Source organism: Idiotropiscis lumnitzeri, chromosome 12, assembly GCF_059441095.1.
Source record: "Idiotropiscis lumnitzeri isolate Australia: NSW breed Sydney's pygmy pipehorse chromosome 12, RoL_Ilum_1.0, whole genome shotgun sequence".
Taxonomy (NCBI): domain Eukaryota; kingdom Metazoa; phylum Chordata; class Actinopteri; order Syngnathiformes; family Syngnathidae; genus Idiotropiscis; species Idiotropiscis lumnitzeri.
The window spans coordinates 21,512,841-21,530,788 of NC_142402.1; the positions used below are offsets into that span (position 1 = coordinate 21,512,841).

Below are 17,948 nucleotides of genomic sequence, written 5' to 3' on the forward strand. Positions count from 1 at the left end.
AGGAAAAGAGAAATATGAATCTAACGCGGGTAAATTTCAATGAGGACAAAACGACAGCTCGACAACTGCAAAACATTTTAATATTGCATAAGTCACAGACACACAATTCATCATTACTTTCAAATATTAATTGCATGTTCAGCATTCTCCCTGAGATCATTTTTAAAAACATGTCAGAAGTGACGCACTGTTATGGTGCAAAACAAGCAAAAATTAAACATTTAAATATTAAACACCATGCTCCTTATTATACTGTGAACATGAAGCTGACTTGATGATTTTAACTACTTTTAACTGTAATGGCCATTAGGCAAGCTTATTATGGTCTGCCAGTGGATATAAACAGTTCAAAGTATCACTTTCTCTTAAAGCATCTCTTCATGTTGTTTAAAAGTGTGACACCATCATGGTGTGAGGAATGATACCAGAGAGTCAGAGGGGGTCTCGCTGCAGTTGATGCGCATGTTTGCAGTGTTGATCTTCAGTGTTGGCCCCCTCCAGTAGCGTCAGCATCTCCCGCACGACAGCCTGAAGGGCTCGGCCCAGTTGCTGGCTGCTGTAGGGTTTTCCCAGGGGGGGCACATGGATGAAGGCAGAGCGGCCGTGGCCAAGGAACAGAGACGAATAGTAGGTGTAGTCGCACAGGTATCTGTCAAACAGTTGTTGAAAACGTTTATGAACAGCTTCAGTAGCATTTTGGAGGGATTTGCACTCCATTTAAATCACACGAAATGACAAGGCGTTTTAGACGAGTGTTATATTCTGTACGAGTTGACGTGATGGCAGCGTCACGCGAGTTCTCGTGAGATTTTGCAGCTCTCAATCACGTTTGTCTTTAAATATGCAATGTCAGCATTCAATGATCACAAAATAAAGGTACACCCGCAAGATTTGATATTTTCCCACGGAAATGAAAGGAAATAATGAGTATTGCATCATCTGTCTGCACGTGTTGCTCCACCACATCATGTTCAAATATCCGTTGCTGAAAAGTTAAACGAACGTTATGCAGTGTAAATTGCAAGGTTTCATCACACACCTTCCAGCATCCTTCGACACTGACACGGTGACCCCAAGATTGGCGTCGTTGACCCTCTCGCAGACGGTGTCCATGTCCAGCAGAGAGCTGATGCAGTCGGGTCCGTCCTCCATGCAGCATTGGGAAGCTGGACAGAAGCGGCAGTTGTCCAGCCGTTTATAGCCCTTGTTGTGGCCACACTGCTCCAGAGTCACTGTGGTTGCTATGCCTGACACGCCAACATGGACCACCAACTGCATGACGCAAACCCAAAAAAGAAACAATTAGTTCAACTTCATTTCTTAATTCAGGTTCAGCTCATCCACATGGACGTCAACCAGCCGGCTTCATTCGACTTACATCACAACACAGACTCCTTATTGGATGATTGCTGCAAAATTTCTTCCACACAGTATAAGCCATAAAACTCACCTTTTGGCATTTACACACAATGGGAAATGTCAGGGAATACAGGAAAATTGTGACCGCAAAGTAGAAATTTCCCCATTGTGGGACTAATAAAGGACATCTTTATCTTTTATCTTTAGACTACTCAGTAGTATAAACATACTTTCACTTTGGACAGCCAAGAAAACAAGACATTGCAAACTCTGATGAAACATTTAAATCAATTAACTAAACCTAACAACACCAAAGCTCCACCAGACGGTTTACTGAGTAAAAAAAATCATTACTTTTGGACTGAGCACAAGAACAGCAAATGGATGACATTTTCAGCAAATAAAACTGGCTAAATTATTATTATTTTTTTTAAATCGCAACTTTCTGCCATTTGCGTCAGGACAGTTTTAATATATGCGCTTTTGTGAATCACCTGTGGTAGGTGCTGCTCCCACAGCGATGGAAGTAGACTCTGAACTGCTTGGTATTCTACAGGCACCTCATAGACATGAAGATCTACGGACTCACCCAGCCCCAAACGCTCCAATTCCTGTTCGGGAGACAAAAAGTACTCAAAAATAATTGCGGTGGTGGTGGTGTTGTGAATGACAGTAAGTGGCGCAGCCCTTATTAAACACAATGAAAAGACACTTGAACGTGATGAATACGAAGCAGCAAGTAAGGCCTTACCTGCACTGCCACCCAGCTGGAGTTGACAGAATGTCCTCCAAAAGGCTCGAAGCCTGAAGAAGAAAGAATAATTCCGAAATGTAACGTTCTTGGCTGACCACAACGTTAGGTAGAAACGCTTCAAGGGGACATACGATAGATGACATTGTCTCTTATGCAAATAGTTGTGCGTCCACATCACCTGCCCACCCATCAAGTGTAAAAAAACGAGCACTTCTTTTTTTTTTTTATTTGCCTATTTTGAAAATGTTACTCATTTACAGTTTCTGCAACCGTGGCATGATTAGTTAGGCTGGGCGACACTGCATTAAACGGGGGAAAAAAAGCTCAATATACATCCTTTAATGTAATGCGAACCAGAGTCGTCGAAAATGCTATGGAGTACCCAGAGAAAACCTGCACAGGCACGCGGAGAACATGCAAACGCCACACAGGAAGGCCGGAGCCAGAATTGAACCCTGCAACTCTGAACTGAGAGGCCGATGTGCTAACCAGCTGTCCGAACCGGGAGTCATTTTTAAAACAATTATACAGCAATTGTATACATGTGTAGTTTAAAACCTGAAAACTAATCCCCAAAACACTTGAAGATTATTTGAAACTCATCACACACTTTTAACGTTACATAAAAAAAGGCTTACAGGTTTCAGAAAAAAGAATGCACAGAACTGTGCGCATCATTGCACATACGGTACATACCGCTAACAACCCAGGCTAAACTTAGCTCCTCTCCAATGCCAATTTGTAATATCTCACAAAAACACACAATCAAGTGAGTTTTTCAGTGAATAGCTGTCGATAGATTTCACAGGGGGGTCAAAATAAACGGTGGCAATGCGAGTTACTGTACTGCATTGTTAAATGAAGCGAGGGAGGGGGAAGTGCTAGTAAAATAACTCGTAAATCCAAGTCTAAAGGCTGAAGTTAAACATTAATCGCAGACGTGTGAATCTCCCATTTGGTTTAAGAAAGGCGAAGATAAAATAATGCTCACCATTCCAAAATTTGAATAAATAAATAAGTTGTATTACATAATAGGAACACAGTGATGACAACCTCGTTTAAATTGCCACTCGTGCTTACAATGTTGTTCAGCTTTAAGTAACTATTGCAATTCCAACACATAACTTTAACGGTCCAGTCGTTTATTCGGTGAAACATCTCACCTGTTACTAGAACTTTCTTCTTGTTGCCCATTTTCGTTAGTTGTTGTTTTTTTGCTCAATGTGAAGTGATGAGGTAGAGCCCCTCGCAATATTGGAGAGCTGTCATTGAACAGGCAGTGGACAGGAAATGACGTACCTACATGAGGAAAAGTCCGTGGATGTACCTGTGCTGCCACCCACCGCTTCGGAATGCGCACTACAACTAATAATGCTATTAAAAGATTAGAAGAGGGAGGACAAGGGCGGCGAGCGAGAAACACGCACTCACGCACACAGAGAAACATTTTAAAAGACTGCATGTATGTACATAGGAGGGAAAAGTTGTGCATATAACAGTCACTGAAGGATTTTCTTCCTCATGAAATTTATACTTCTTCATTTATAGATATTGTAATCAATCATAAATGTTAAATTTTCACACCATAAAATACACCTTTATGATATTACAAACAATAATTAACGGCACCCATGGCTAGGCTGACCTTGGTGTTGATTTATAATTTCGTACGTACCTGTGTCTGAAAAAGCGAAGTGTGGAGAGTCTCTGTCACTGAAAGGAACAGGTGCAGTGAGTGAAGTGTAGTTTCTGTTAGTTTTGTTTTTTAAATATTTTTTGTTTCTATTGTATTTAGTTGCCGAATAATCTTTTTCAATTTTATTCATAGTTATTTGTTCGTTTTCGTTAACTACGATAACATGCTGACTACTGCGCTGATTTCAATCCTTGCATGTTTTCAGCAAAAATCTTCAAAAACGTATGATGTTTTTAGAAAACAATTTGTGTTCTCACTTTACAGGATCTGTACAATGTTAAAACCGTGTACTCCGCACTCCTCGGCCACTTCCCTAACCAGTGAGGAGCTAAAGTGAAGAAACCCGGGCCATCCCTCTCTTAATCAAACCAGTCTCATGAGTGCGCGTGACCGCCCAGCATCCGTTGTCGTAGTGCAACTCAGCTCGGAACATGTTCGACTGTGACACAGGGCGTTGGTGACAACATGCGGGGCTTGTTAGCGTCTCCCGAGGGAGCGTTTGCAAGTCAAAGGCCACCTTCAAGGTAGTGGGAGGGGAACCCGGGTCACACAAAGTCACATATTCACTATTGGACCCGTTCGAGGACAAATCCGCTCAGTTTGTCCTCATTAAAGCAGAGCGAATCTCAATTTTTTACCAGAAAGCCCCCCCCAACCACCACTTTTGGAGCAATCCACACCCATTTGGTTGCGAAATGACTCACGCTGGACACTGTGTGGCATTGCGGAGATTATATGCTTCGGGAGGAGTCTTGTTGTTTTTTTTTCTTTCTTTCTGAACATTCGGGCTTGGAACGTTACAAATGACAGCCCTCCCACTCCCGCACCAAAAACACCTCCCATCCGCCGCCTACACGAGCTGCAATGCAGAACCCATTCACCTTTCTCCGTTGCCTCTGCGTCACTCGCTATGTCAGTGTTGCCATGGAAACCATTGATGTCCTTTCTGCTCACTGGTGGTACTGATGCAGACCGTCTGCTGACGTCGTCGCCGCGTATGGGCACAACAACAACATGCACGTTCCACCTCATGGTCCTTGTGCTCGTTGCTACAATTTTCATTTTCATTAAACCTTTTTTGGTTTTGGTTTTCCCAAGAATTGTGACATTATTGGGACGACTCGTGTCATTAACTTTCCTTCCACTCTTTATCCTAGAAAAATGAGATTTTTCCCTTTTAGTGTTGTCTCCTTCTCATTTGCACTTCTACCACTGTATTTAGCATTTGTAGCACTCTGTGGTGACACATTTTTTAGGAGCTAATGTGACTTTCGATACTTAAAGCGACGCAGATCTCGCCAAGTAGCATTCTTTGCTGGGCAAAAGCAAATGTTTCACAGCAAATCTGCTTTATATTACGCTGTACCAAATGGTTGCATGTGGCTCCTCCAGCCTTCGTCTCTCACGTTGTCGCAGTGGTGGGAAGTTACAAATTCAAAAACATTTCTTCCTGGACATACACTCTTTTGGTTTTATTTCTAACTTATCTGTACTTTGAAGTATTTGTTTTATTTGGGACAACGTTCTACTTGTACTTCCTTTGTTTGAAAATAGAATCTTTCTTCAACTTTTCAGGTCAAACAGTACTTTTTGCAACCCCGTTTGGATGATGACACCCCCCCCCCCAAAAAAAAGGTGGTGCACTAACAATGATGACGCAACAGCTTCAAAGAAGCAAGATATTCTCCTTAAGAATGGTTTGATGTTTCAAGTTCAAAGAATGAATTGCGGAAAATGCTTTTTGTCTCGCGCCAGGTAAAAACCACAAGCTTGGTCAAGAGAATTGCTTGCTTGTCGTAATCAACTCCAAGAATATTTTGTAGCGAATGCCTTGGATCTTGTGCCAACTTCAAAAAACGTCCAACAATGATCAGTAGAGAGAGAGTTTTTTTTTTCATTTGTTCTTATTAATTTGGATTTTTTTTCTTGAGGAAGTTCACAATATTAGCAATTTATTGTTTTGATAGCATCCAGTGTTTTTTTTTTCTTTACTCTTCATTATGTATAGTATTAAGACATTATTTTGTGTGGAAAGAAGTTTTTATTCATTGTGCCAATTTGAGGATTAACACAAAAATGCATTTTTTTACTTTTGCATTAAACTACATTTCTGTATATTTTTACTTAGGGGTGCTTTAATGCGGTATAACTCCAATTAATTGTTCTCACAACCATGCCAACAAGTTGCTTCAGCAACATAGATTAGTACACTGCGTGACTAACGATAGTGACGTAAACAAGATAGACTGTGTGTTGAGGATTTTGATATATTTTTTAAGAGTGCGAATTAAGTCCAAAACAAGTAGAATTGCTTTAAATCAAAGACGTTTAAGGAGTGGCGAATAGCGCTTTGTCGCCATTTTCCCAGATTGAGAGTTGACCTGAAAGAGCTTTTCACAACGGAGACAATAGCTTGACTTTTCACAATTTTGAAGCCTCATTTTATATACTTACAGATATTTATCAAATTTGTTAAAGACACTCTTCTCTGTGGTGTGCCAAATTTACGTCAATTATTTCCACTTTAAAGGACTTTCAGAAAGGGATTTAATCAAAGCTTCTTTTACCAGCCCCCCCCCCCTTTTTTAAGCAACACAAGTGACAGCTTTCGAAAGCGCCATTTAAAAAGTCACAGATTCCACCGTGTAAAACTGCGCTTGTGAAAAGCAAAGCGTTAACTCTCAATCTGCTTCATATTAGGCCGTTGTCCAATGGTTGCTTGCGGTTCCTCCAGCCTTCGCCTCTCACACCTTCCCCGCCCATGCAGTCTCTCTCCTTCGCTCGGCTCTCTTTTGGCGACCCTGAGCTTTCAGATGCTATGACATCAAACCACAATGCATTGCACTGTTTGGAGTTTACCTAGAGTCGCCATGGCAACAATGGTCGGCCCGGCCCCTTATTCAAATGTAACCGGAAACGCACGTCATTTTGGGCCAATCTGCGCGCTCTGGAGTGACATAATGGAATTTTTAGGGCTAGAAAGCGAGCGCTGCATAGCAGACGTGCCACAAGGAAGAGACGAGTACAGTCGGGGCCCCCGCGTCTAAAACCCTTCAAGGAAAGAGGGTGGTGGTTTACAGGAAAGACCCGCCGGTTTCCTCCATGTTTTGGATCATAGAAACCGCGAGTGCGCGCCCTCGTATGAGGGCGTAGAATGGACAGGAGCCTCGAACCAGGCGCCGCGCTCAACTCTCCGAGGGGCTCCACAACCACCGCCTCCCACAGCACCATGATGAAGAAGGACATTAATCTCAACCTGGACACGCAGACCTCCGAGCTCAAGGCCAACCCGCTGCGCGACGCCGACGTTCTGCTCAACTCGCCGGACTTGGGGCTTCTCAAGCTGGCCTCCCCGGACCTGGAGCGGCTCATCATCCAGTCCAACGGGCTGGTGGGCGCCACCAACCCGGCGTCCCAGTTCCTCTACCCGAAGTCGGCCAGCGACGAGCAGGAATTCGCGGAAGGCTTCGTCAAGGCTCTGGAGGACCTGCACAAGCAGAACCAGCTGAGCGAGGCGGGCTGCGTCTCGGTGGACAGGCTGGAGCTCCTCGGAACCGCCAACGCGGTGGGCACGTCCGGGCTGCAGACGTCGGATCTGCCCGTGTACACCACACTGAACGGCTACGCCGCCAGCCCGCTGGGCGGCACCACGATCAACTACTCCACCGACACTATCCCCTTCCCGCCGCCTCCGTCCCACCTCAGCCCGCAGCAGCAGGCGAGCACCGCGGCGGCGCTGTCGCGGCTGCAGTCCGCCGGCGGAGCCGTGAAGGACGAGCCACAGACGGTTCCGGACATGCAAAGCCTCGGGGACAGCCCGCCTCTCTCTCCGATTGACATGGACAACCAGGAGCGCATTAAGGCGGAGAGGAAAAAGCTGCGCAACCGGATAGCCGCCTCCAAATGCCGCAAGCGGAAACTGGAGAGGATCTCTCGGCTGGAGGACAAAGTGAAGAGTCTGAAGACGCAGAACACCGAGCTGGCGTCCACGGCCAGCGTGCTGCGGGAGCAGGTGGCCCAGCTCAAGCAGAAGGTCATGAACCACGTCAGCAGTGGATGCCAACTTTTACCAAACCAGGTCCAAGCTTACTAATTTAACCCATGCCGAATGACTCTTTTGTAAATGCAGCGTGCAAGTGAACTGAAAAGTTCAAATGTTCATTTGCAGCGGGTGCGAGCCGTAAGCCTGCTGCTTGTTGCTAAACAGCCATGTAGCAAAGTGCCATGCAAACACCGCGTCCACTCCTGAGATGAGTGGACGCTTGAGGGTGTCAAACTCATTTTCGTCGCGGGCCACATTGTAGTTTTGTTTTCCCCTCACGGAGCTGTTCTGACTGAATGCAGTAAATGTAAAACCACCTCGCCGTTTATTAAATTCACGTTGCCGCATCACGAGTTTTGAAAAACGTTCAACGATTGTTAAATTTACAGTTGGGACTTGCGAAATTCACCGATCGCCTGTTCTCGGTCACGTGACGTCATTTTCAGTCGACAGCAGGGGGCGGTGCTTCATACAATGTCTGGATAGCTGAAAACGGGTGGATTCATTTTCTTCATTCTTAGTACACAAACCCAATATTACAAATTAATACTGCTCGTGGGGGCAAAACATTTTTAACATGACTTCCGCATCATTTGGAATTGGTAATTGTATTCATGCATCCCAGCAACCCATTTTTTTTACTACGCGTTTTCAATCAATTAAAATAACATTGTATTGAAAAAAAGAATGTAAAGAAATAAAGTGGTTACTATAGGAGCGAGAGTCGGGGAGTGAGACAGCAGCTCTGAGTGTTCTCACTTTGCATTTTGTGTTTTTGAATGCGCCGTTCAAGAAGCGACTTAAAGTGCATTACAGAAGCTTAATTGCCCCCCCAGACACACACACACACACACACCCCCACACACACACACTTTGAATGGGATGCGAAGCGCAGTTTATACCTGCGGTACCACCCCCTTTGCACGCTGCTGCCCTCTTCACGTGGCTAAAGTTGCTTAAACCTCAAATTTTGTTAAAACGAATAAATCAAGCAATGGCTCATAAAAAAAATGGAAATTGCAGCATTCTTAAGTCAAGGTACCACTGGAATTAAAAGAAAAATACAAGCAATAAACATTAAAAGTGAAGACAATTTGCAATTCCGCCAGTACAGGTTTTAGGAAGACACTTGAAGTAGAAATGATTTGCTTTCGTGGCCCACATAAAATAATGTGGCAGTCCGTATCTGGCCCGTGGGCCTTGAGTTTGACACCTGTGGTGTACAGGATAGTATTGATGGAAACTCAACGGCCAAATGTTAAGGGTGTCACCAAGTGCTGCCATCCAATTGTACATTTATACTGCCTTACTTGTTTACAAGCTCTTAGCTATGACAAATATCTATTTTTTATTTACTGAAGCATTTATTTACTTTTGAATGAACACTGCATGTTTTGTAGCCGTCGTGTCCGTAAACTATTGTATAACCTTGTATTTGTTACCATTACGGCGCCACACTTCCATGAATGTACGTGTATGTATCGGGAAGACACATCTGTGTACGATGGACTCTCATCTCTCTGACATGTATTCGATTCACTACATGACTACAGCTAAAGTGTTTGCGCTTATGTTGTAAATTAAAAAGAAAACTGCTTTTCTTACCCTTGAACTGAGAATCTTGTCTTGCGCTTGACGAGGGGTCGGCAACCTAAAGCCCGGGGGCCACATATGACTTGGGCGTGCGAGTCATCGAGGACCGCCTGCAATTCTAAAAACAAAAGAATAGTTATCCAAAGTATCAATAATACACCAGTGTTGGGAATTTTCATAAATGTTAATTGACCCTTTGGGGACTTCATAAAAACTGAAATGGGCCCAGTGGGGAAAAATAGCCGCCGCCCTGCAAAAAGGTTCAAACTGTGGAAACTCCAAAACCATTATTGCGTTATGACGCCCTCTGTTGGCCGTTAGATGAACAAGCAGTCCACATCACAGGCACACATTGATTAGATTACAATACAGTACTAACATTTGGGAGTAATTGGAGCACTCGGACAAGTTTCAGCTGCTAGCATTTATTTATTTATTTATCCCTCATTTGAGCAAATCTGGCTTCACAAAATTACAGCACGATTCACACAACTAATACCAGACGGGCAGAAAACCGCTATTTACAATTATGACGGGGAGGGTGTTCTTGAGTCAGTTGCACATTGACAGCCATTGCAAAACAATAATAAAGGGCCGGGGGGGGTGGGGGGGTTGTTTTGGTTTGGATTTCAGGTTCAATCGTATTCTGTTGGAAAAAAGAGCAAAACAAAATGGACTTTCCATCCGATTCCTCTTGAGAGCTTGCTACTCACATGCTTGCATTTTAGGACGCGTGTGAAAAGCATCAGCAGGCTCGTGTTGCTGATATTTGGGTGTGTGGGGGGGGAGATAAAACACGACCTCTTATTGCTTGTGAGAACAGTCTGCTGTTACACTGGCATGTCTTTGAAAACAACCGATATGGAAAAGGCAACTAAGCTGCCCACCAAACGCCTGGAATGTTTTACTCTTGAGGTTGTAAACACTGACACGTTTAAAAAAACAAAAAAAAAAAGCTAGGAGGATTGGAAAGGAGATGCAGATTAGAGCACAGTAGAAATAAATAGTTATAAATAATACAAAAGTATAATAAAATTGTCACCACATTCTCGCATGCCGCAGCACATCAGTGAACGCATGTACAGTAAACTCACACAAACCAACTTCAGGTTTCAACATTGAACATGCCTCAAAAAAAAAAAAAGTGTGTTCCCTTCCCAAAATAAAGCCTTAGTGGAAGTCGATGATGCTGGTAGATCCAAACGTGAACGAAGAAAACAAATGACACAGAAAATGTTTAACTCCTGACATGTGGGTCAAATGTCACAACGAATAACGATCCAGTCAACCAGCAACACCAACGACATGCACCCGAAGGAAGCCACGAGAAATCCTTTCCATGTGGAATAGCTTGATTCTCTTTAGATGCAGAAATATTAACGCACTGCTCACAAAAAGTCAGGGACATTGGCCTTCGGGGACGTTTCCCAGAATGTCGACTCGGACACCTTTCTGTGACGCTTCCAGTTTGTCGCATGATGAAGCCGCGCAGAGTTTCCGAGCGTCATCAGCAAGTCGAAAAACTGGAAGAGTCACAGAAAGGTTTAAAAGTAGAAATCCTGTCGGAGAAGTCGTGGAAAACGTGGTGAAAGCTTCAACATCTGCATTTCACGCGTTCACATTTTGCTGCATTTAAATGTTAAATGTTCCCCCGAAAGGCAAATCGCCCTCATTTGATGTGAGGAGGACATCCTGATGGTGTCGAAAGCAAGGGCCGGCCGGGTACACATTTCAACATCACAGTCACATTTATGCAAAAATACGTTTGTTTGTTTTTTTTTTTTTGGGTAAGTTGTTGTGCCGGCAATGTGACACGACCCCTCCCGCTCTTCTGAGAAATAAGTACTTTTACTTTTGTACGTCATTTTGATTTCATTTAGCAAAATTTAATTATTTATTTTTACACACCCACTGTGCACATATAATGAAAAAAAAGTGTTTTTCCAAAACATTTCAAAGTCAATTTCAGAGCTGGAATTGCAATACCGTGATTATTTATTTATTTATTTATTTTTGTGCACACGGTTAATTCGCCATCAGAATCTGATACCGGGCCATTCCTATTAACATGCTTTCTCTAGCGTTAAAACTTTCTCAAAATATTATCTTTAAAAAAAAAAAAAAAAACACTAGAGCACCGAAAAGCAAACTGATGCTGCTGCGCAATCACAAAAAGTGTTTTTCAAGCTTACATGGGGCAACACGAACCGCAAAGAACGACATTTGACCCGCCGTTTGAGAATCAGGATTCGATGCAAATTCATTTCAATACAAGTTTGCCTTCATAATTATTGAAAGACTTGGACCAACTTGGGAATGAACTCTGCTCAACGGGAGTCGACTGTTTTGTAATCATTTGGACTTGAGTTGTGAATGCAAATCGCAGACAACAATGAGGGCTGGCTCACGTGTTGCGTGTGTGTGTGTGTGTGTGCACAGTAACTGTATGTCGAGGAGGGCGCTAGCATGGAAATGTTTGCATGCCGAAGAGCTCTCGGCCCGTGACACAATCAGCACTATGCTGTGAGGTTGATATAGATTGAAAAAAAGCAAACCTTTGGGAATCGACCGCTTATGATGACAATGCGGGGTTGATGATCTCATCAGCAGTCAGCTCCTGTGTGTGTGTGCGGGTGTGTGTGTGTGCAATCATTCTGTGCAGGTTTACGTGGCATCAAATGATATGAAAATTAAAAAAAAAGAATAAAAATAAGGTGTTGTATCTGGGATCCCGGACAGCAGATGTAGTGTGTGTGTGTGTGCGCGGGGGGGGTGTGTGTGTGTGTGTGTGATGTGTTTAGCAAGCACAGTCCTGATGGGACCTCTGCGGCTGCTCGGTGAGCTGCGGGCCTTGTTTGGCTCCGGTGACGGTGGGGTCGTTGTTATCCAAAGTCTCGGACATCCTCTCGCAGATGATGTCCACCAGCCTCTCAAAGGTCTGCTTCACGTTGATGTTGTCTTTGGCGCTGGCTTCAAAGTGCTCGAAACCTGCCGGCCGGCCAAGAGAGGGAAGCAGAGAGACATCAGTGGTGGGGTTTTTTTTTTTTGGAGGGTCATCATCACCTCTTGTCAACCTTCCTCAAGACATCCTTGGGGTTTTTTTTTTTTGGAGGGTCATCATCACCTCTTGTCAACCTTCCTCAAGACATCCTTGGCAGTCAAGGGAAGTGAAAAGCTGACACAAAATGGAAGTTTTTTTTAAAGTACTCTTTACATAGCAACTTGCTAAATTTGAAAAAACAACAAACAAACAAACATGAAATTACATTTAAAAAAATGCAAAACCATAATTTCCTCCCAAAAAGAGAAAAAGGCTGCTGGATGCAGTTCCCTTTTCATTAATTCACCAATTGGTGTTTTATTTGCGTGCTGACTGGAATGCTCCAAGATGTAATGCTCCATTGCCCTGGTCAATAGGAAAGTAGTCATTTGTGTCCATCCAAGTCGTAAGATGATGTAATGCATCTCAACTGAGAGAATTATGTTTTTGTTTGGCGCGGCAGTTTAGCCTGGGTAAGTTATTGCAAGTTGTAAAGTCTTCACTGAACATGCATGTGTACTTTCGTGCATTTATTGATTTATTTTAAATCAAATTGCCCTTGAGCACTTTTTTAAGGGTGATGGTCCAAGTTGAATTTGAAATAAGAACTTCTTCACGGCTAGCCATTTCCAGCCCGAGTGGCACATCTTGCCAAACCAAACAGTCACACTCGTTAGAGTGTGAGGTGCCAAACTTGTCAAAGTTGCATGTTTGCGTGGCATTTCTCGACATGCCAAGCTAATTTTCACTGCCCGATCTCTATCTTCTACTCAAAAGCTGTGCTGATCACCAATCCAAGGGGATGCAACACTGACACCGACAGAGACGTGTAAATCTTTACAGTGGCTTTACAAACCTGCATTTAAAAAACAAACTGGGATATTTATCGACGATATCTATGACAGGCTGAATTGGGCTCAGACATATTGTGGCCAAAGATCCCATTGAACTTTGTGTGTGCCGTCAACCGGGACTTTATAGAGAAGTGTGGAGAAAGCCGAATGAGTGGATCAATTTGCGCGAGTCAACATGGACGCCTCCACTCACCGAGTTGTTCTGACAGTTGCCGGCCTCTCTCTGTGGCCACCACTCGTTCGTCTTCCATATCAACCTTGTTCCCCACCAGGAGCACCTGAGCGTTGTCCCATGAGTACGTCTTGATCTGAGTTGACCTGCGAAGGCGCAAACACACCAACATCTACTCAACCACTCGCCAAACCGCCACAGACCAGAACTAAGACATCAAGTCTCGGGACGTTTAAATGACATTATCAGAAAATGGCTTCAGTTTTAGGCATTTTGTTCATTTATTTTATTTTTTTGAATTTCCAATGACATCATGAAATGGTGTCATTTTCTCACATCCCACCACTGAAATAAATGAGGCATCGTTTTCAAAATGTCATCAGTATGTTCAACTTTGGCACATTTTCTTTCTTAAAGCAGAAGCATGATTACGCTTGAGAGATTTGCTCGTCCAAGTGTCGCTCACGTTGCAGTGTGTGTGTGATGTGTCAACAAGGCAACCGGACAGGTTTCAAACAAATATTGAACTTGTTTGGCTGACAAGTCAATGAATGCTAAAATAAAACCAATACAGTCTCTTCAATTCACGGCTTCCATGATTATCTTTGTACAGTATTTGCATAGTGTTGTAAAGACACTTATCGGTCGTGTCACAAGCAATCAAGTATTAGATAAGTTAAGTAAACACGTGAAAGGGGTGCTAGGCAACAACAGTTAAAAAAAACCCGCTGATGTCCGAGTGTCCCCTCACCAATCTTGCACAGCGTTAAAGGACTCCTCATTGGTGATGTCATACATGAGGATGAAGCCCATGGCTCCTCTGTAATAGGCTGTCGTGATGGTCCTGTAGCGCTCCTGGCCAGCCGTGTCCTGCAGCAACATACATGAGCAAACAACAAAGTTTTCAACGAGGAGGCCAACACGGACAACCTGAAGACTGAAAACCAACAGTCGGGCTGCAACTTGGGATTTATGTTCAAAACGCAAATATTCTACCGATTAGCCCTGTTACCAAAAATATTTACTTCTGAGTCGCTATTTTTTTTTTAACTCTGCCATCTGCAGCCAAGTCGACATTACAAATGACAACCTGTTGACAATTGCCTTAAGTGGATAAATAAATGAATAAATACATATTGATTATGCATTATTCAACAATATCGAGATTGTGAGGTGGAGGTTTTTTATTTATTTTTTATTATTTTTGTCCACTTGGATAATAGCTGGAGGCAAAAAAAACGGTTATTTGTGTTTCTACATCTTCGGGAGACTGCAAGACTGGACTACAAGGGGTGCATCAGTGCATGAAGATGTTTTATTCAAGGAAAAATCTAAGGCCTCCTATGTGAATGGAAAGTCTCAAGACAATGTTCAACGACCATTTTAAACAACAAAATGCATGTAAATAGTTTCACCCCCCCCAAAAAAAAGGTTTGCGATCAATGAGAAACACAACGATCAGAATGATGCCACCTTTGCCCCATTATGGGGAAAAAAAAACCCTGGACACCGAAAAGGCTCACCCAAATCTGCAGCTTTATCCTCTTGTCGTTCCTGTAGATGGTCTTGACCTTGAAGTCGATGCCGACCGTGCTGACGAAGGCTGGCGTGAACGAGTCGTCTGCATAGCGGAAGAGGAAGGACGTCTTGCCCACGCTGCTGTTGCCGATGATGAGGATTTTAAACATGTAGTCAAAGTTCTGGTCCGAGGACTCCTTTTGTCCGTATGTGGCATTTGCAGACGCCATCTAGCAAGGTTTTAAAAAAAAAAAAAAAACACAGTTATCAAGTGAGTTGCTTGAGAAAACAGGTTATGTACAAAGGGTGGGTCACTATATTCAATTTTTTGGAGGGAATCTCAATAAAATTAATAAGAGATGTGAAGTCAAGTTATGTCGTCTTAAAATTACAAGTCAAATCCACAATTGTGACAGCCCAAACGGAAGTGATTTGATGTGTTCCTCTAAGAGTGGATGGAAACACTCAGCAGGTTGGCAGAAACGGAGAAACACGCATCGTGGCAGTCCGGTTTAAAGTCGGGGTAAAGAGATCAGACAGAACCAGAAACAACTCACATATCCTTTTGAATCATTTGTAAAATGATGGCATTAGGGCTGCAGCTTTTCTTTCTTTTTTTATTCACTATTGAACAAAAAAGCACATGCAAGGCGTCGCCACTCTCATATTCTGCACCATAACGTCGGTGACTTAGAGTGCGTTCGGCTTTTAAAAGTGGGGCCTTTATAATGCAAGAAATTCAATCACAGCTTTCTGCTTTTGACGGGCATCCAACAATGACATCATTTCCAAAATGACTGAAAGAAATGGAGCAGTCTTTTTTTTTTTTAATTAACCTTCAAAATGCATTGTATTTAAAAGAATAAAATAAAATTCAGAAAAATATTTATCAATTACATTATATACATATAAACAAATAAAACAGATTTAGTCTGAAGTAAAAGATTTAAAAAGGATCATGATGAGTACAGTTTACATTTTCAAAAGAGAGTAGGAAGTACAAAAAAAAAAAAATCTAGTCCTACACTCATTATTTCATTGACATTACACTCATTCTAACATGTGACAGGAATTAAAGGGTTTATAGTACTTATTTTTTACAATGTTTTTTGTAATTTTGAACAAGTGAATCACACCTTTTCAGGTCAGTTTCGAAGTTATTCCACAAACGCACCTTTGCTTAATGTTTGTTTTTGTCTAAATTTTTTTCGTACAGTCTTGTAGTCATTAAGGGCGGCACGGTGAGCAAATGGTTAGCATGATGGCCTCACAGCGCAGAGGTGCGGGGTTCGATTCCGATTCCGGCTTTCCTGTGTGGAGTTTGCATGTTCTCCCCGGGTATTCCGGTTTCTTCCCACGTTCTCAAAACATGCATGGCAGGTTGATTGAACATTAAATTGTCCTCAAGTGTGATTGTGAGCCCGGATGGTTGTTCGTCTCGGTGCACCCTGCGATTGGCTGGCGACCAGTTCAGGGTGTAAACCGCCTACTGCCCGAAGACAGCTGTCAGATGCTCCAGCACACCCGCAACCCTTGTGAGGAGATGCGGTTCACATAATGCTTGGATGGATGTGCCCCTTAAATTTGGCTTTCGGATAAAATTTTGGGGTTATCCTAAAATGCACTATAAACTATTTTCCTTGATTTTCAGCGATGAATGGTCAATAAGATCCAAAAACAGCTGCAAATAAGTGAACTGACGAATACTAAATCTCAAAGGCAAGGCAAATGGGGTAACTGCAAATAGTCGAGGGTTCCCTGTAAATCACACTCTCCTGCTACACAACATATTGCACGACTAAGCAGCTGAACAGAACAGCTCGAAACATTTCCGCGCAGTTGAAGGTGTGCGCCCTTGAAGCCATTCTAATAACGAGTAGGTTTTTTTCTTTTCTTTTTATCTTTCTAATAACCAGCAGTGCATGCCGACAAAACGGAAGTAGCGCGGCTTAGCAAGACTAAGCATCAGATAAAGTGTCTGACTGGAAACATGCAAGCTCCAAAGGAGGCTGGACGAGCCAAACATGGACAAGCATAGGCTTGAACAGACCCTCTTATCCCACTAGGTCACAGCCCAAAAGAAAAGGGAGGGGAAAGGGGCCGAAAAAAAAACATGGACAAAACGAACCCAACACAATTTAAAGACATTTCACATCGAAGCTTATCCAACGTTAGCAGGCTAGTAAAAACAATCGAACCAATTACCACCGGTAGGGAAATGTGTTCTGTCAAACGAAACACACTAGCAGAAGAAAAAAAAAACGATTGGTGAGCGAGCTGGTTATATTAAACATGTTGCTTTATGCGATTTAATGAAACTGACATAATGCTTCGTTGTTGCCATTTGTCAGTGGCAGGAGGCGCTAGCTAAGCATCCTTAGCTATGTCAAATGAAGGTTACTCTTCCTTATTTACGCCCACAAAAATCAGTCGAAAAAGACACGCCGCCATTCGGTAAACGATGAGAGCTTCTTTAACGACAGACAGGATAGGTATAATAAGGAGTACGGTTTACCGTGAAGTGTTTGCTTTATTATCGGCTTCGCTGCAGTAGTTAGCTCGGAGCCTGCCCAGCTTTGCACCTGCAGTAGCGCGTGCGCTTCTTGATTGACAGGCCGGGGCCAGGGGGTGTGGCCAAAGAAATGAAAGAAGGATTGACAGGACCGTGCACCAATCGGAGAGCAGGGCGTGGGAAAGCCAGACCGCATAAGAGGACGTTGGGAAAATAAACTTTGAAAGAATGTTACGGTTTTTTATTAAAAGTACGCACCAGGGATGGACAACGGGCTACTTTTTATTTCTTCAATAAATGCTGAAAAATCGCTTGACTTCTTTCCTACTCCTGCTTGACTTTTTTCAGACTAGCTATGCATGTCTTTTATTTTTCATCAAGCATAATTTTTATATTTTCCTTTAAAAC

At 43.1% G+C, this 17,948-nt stretch overlaps 3 protein-coding genes across 3 annotated transcripts; 1 reads left to right on the forward strand and 2 right to left on the reverse strand.

Moving 5' to 3' along the window:
• Window positions 1-58: 58 nt before the first annotated feature.
• pgpep1 (pyroglutamyl-peptidase I) lies at window positions 59-3,460 on the reverse strand. The gene is made up of 5 exons (XM_088310824.1): window positions 3,277-3,460; window positions 2,111-2,163; window positions 1,854-1,970; window positions 1,040-1,272; window positions 59-649 (listed from the first exon to the last, which is right to left on the reverse strand). The coding sequence occupies exons 1-5, from the start codon at window positions 3,305-3,307 to the stop codon at window positions 433-435; spliced, it is 651 nt and encodes a 216-aa protein (XP_088166950.1). The 5' UTR covers window positions 3,308-3,460; the 3' UTR covers window positions 59-432.
• Window positions 3,461-6,740: 3,280 nt separating this feature from the next.
• LOC148326513 (transcription factor JunD-like) lies at window positions 6,741-9,463 on the forward strand. Its single transcript, XM_088310816.1, has one exon. It carries the CDS (start codon window positions 6,964-6,966, stop codon window positions 7,900-7,902), a length of 939 nt encoding a protein of 312 aa, XP_088166942.1. The 5' UTR covers window positions 6,741-6,963; the 3' UTR covers window positions 7,903-9,463.
• A 390-nt stretch (window positions 9,464-9,853) lies between these two features.
• On the reverse strand, window positions 9,854-17,673 carry rab3aa (RAB3A, member RAS oncogene family, a). Its single transcript, XM_088310822.1, has 5 exons — window positions 17,544-17,673; window positions 15,034-15,258; window positions 14,262-14,380; window positions 13,532-13,656; window positions 9,854-12,432 (listed from the first exon to the last, which is right to left on the reverse strand). The coding sequence occupies exons 2-5, from the start codon at window positions 15,256-15,258 to the stop codon at window positions 12,242-12,244; spliced, it is 660 nt and encodes a 219-aa protein (XP_088166948.1). The 5' UTR covers window positions 17,544-17,673; the 3' UTR covers window positions 9,854-12,241.
• Window positions 17,674-17,948: the final 275 nt, after the last annotated feature.

Excerpts from the sequence above, each read along its gene's own strand:
- LOC148326513 (XM_088310816.1), top strand. The coding sequence starts at position 6,964 with ATGGACAGGAGCCTCGAACCAGGCGCCGCGCTCAACTCTCCGAGGGGC.
- pgpep1 (XM_088310824.1), bottom strand. The coding sequence starts at position 3,307 with ATGGGCAACAAGAAGAAAGTTCTAGTAACAG. Across the intron at positions 2,164-3,276 it reads GAAGAAAGTTCTAGTAACAG|GCTTCGAGCCTTTTGGAGGA; the intron begins GTGAGATGTTTC and ends TTTCTTCTTCAG. Across the intron at positions 1,971-2,110 it reads CCAGCTGGGTGGCAGTGCAG|GAATTGGAGCGTTTGGGGCT; the intron begins GTAAGGCCTTAC and ends TCTCCCGAACAG.
- rab3aa (XM_088310822.1), bottom strand. The coding sequence starts at position 15,258 with ATGGCGTCTGCAAATGCCACATACGGACAAAAGGAGTCCTCGGACCAG. Across the intron at positions 14,381-15,033 it reads GGATAAAGCTGCAGATTTGG|GACACGGCTGGCCAGGAGCG; the intron begins GTGAGCCTTTTC and ends ATGTTGCTGCAG. Across the intron at positions 13,657-14,261 it reads TTTAACGCTGTGCAAGATTG|GTCAACTCAGATCAAGACGT; the intron begins GTGAGGGGACAC and ends GCGCCTTCGCAG.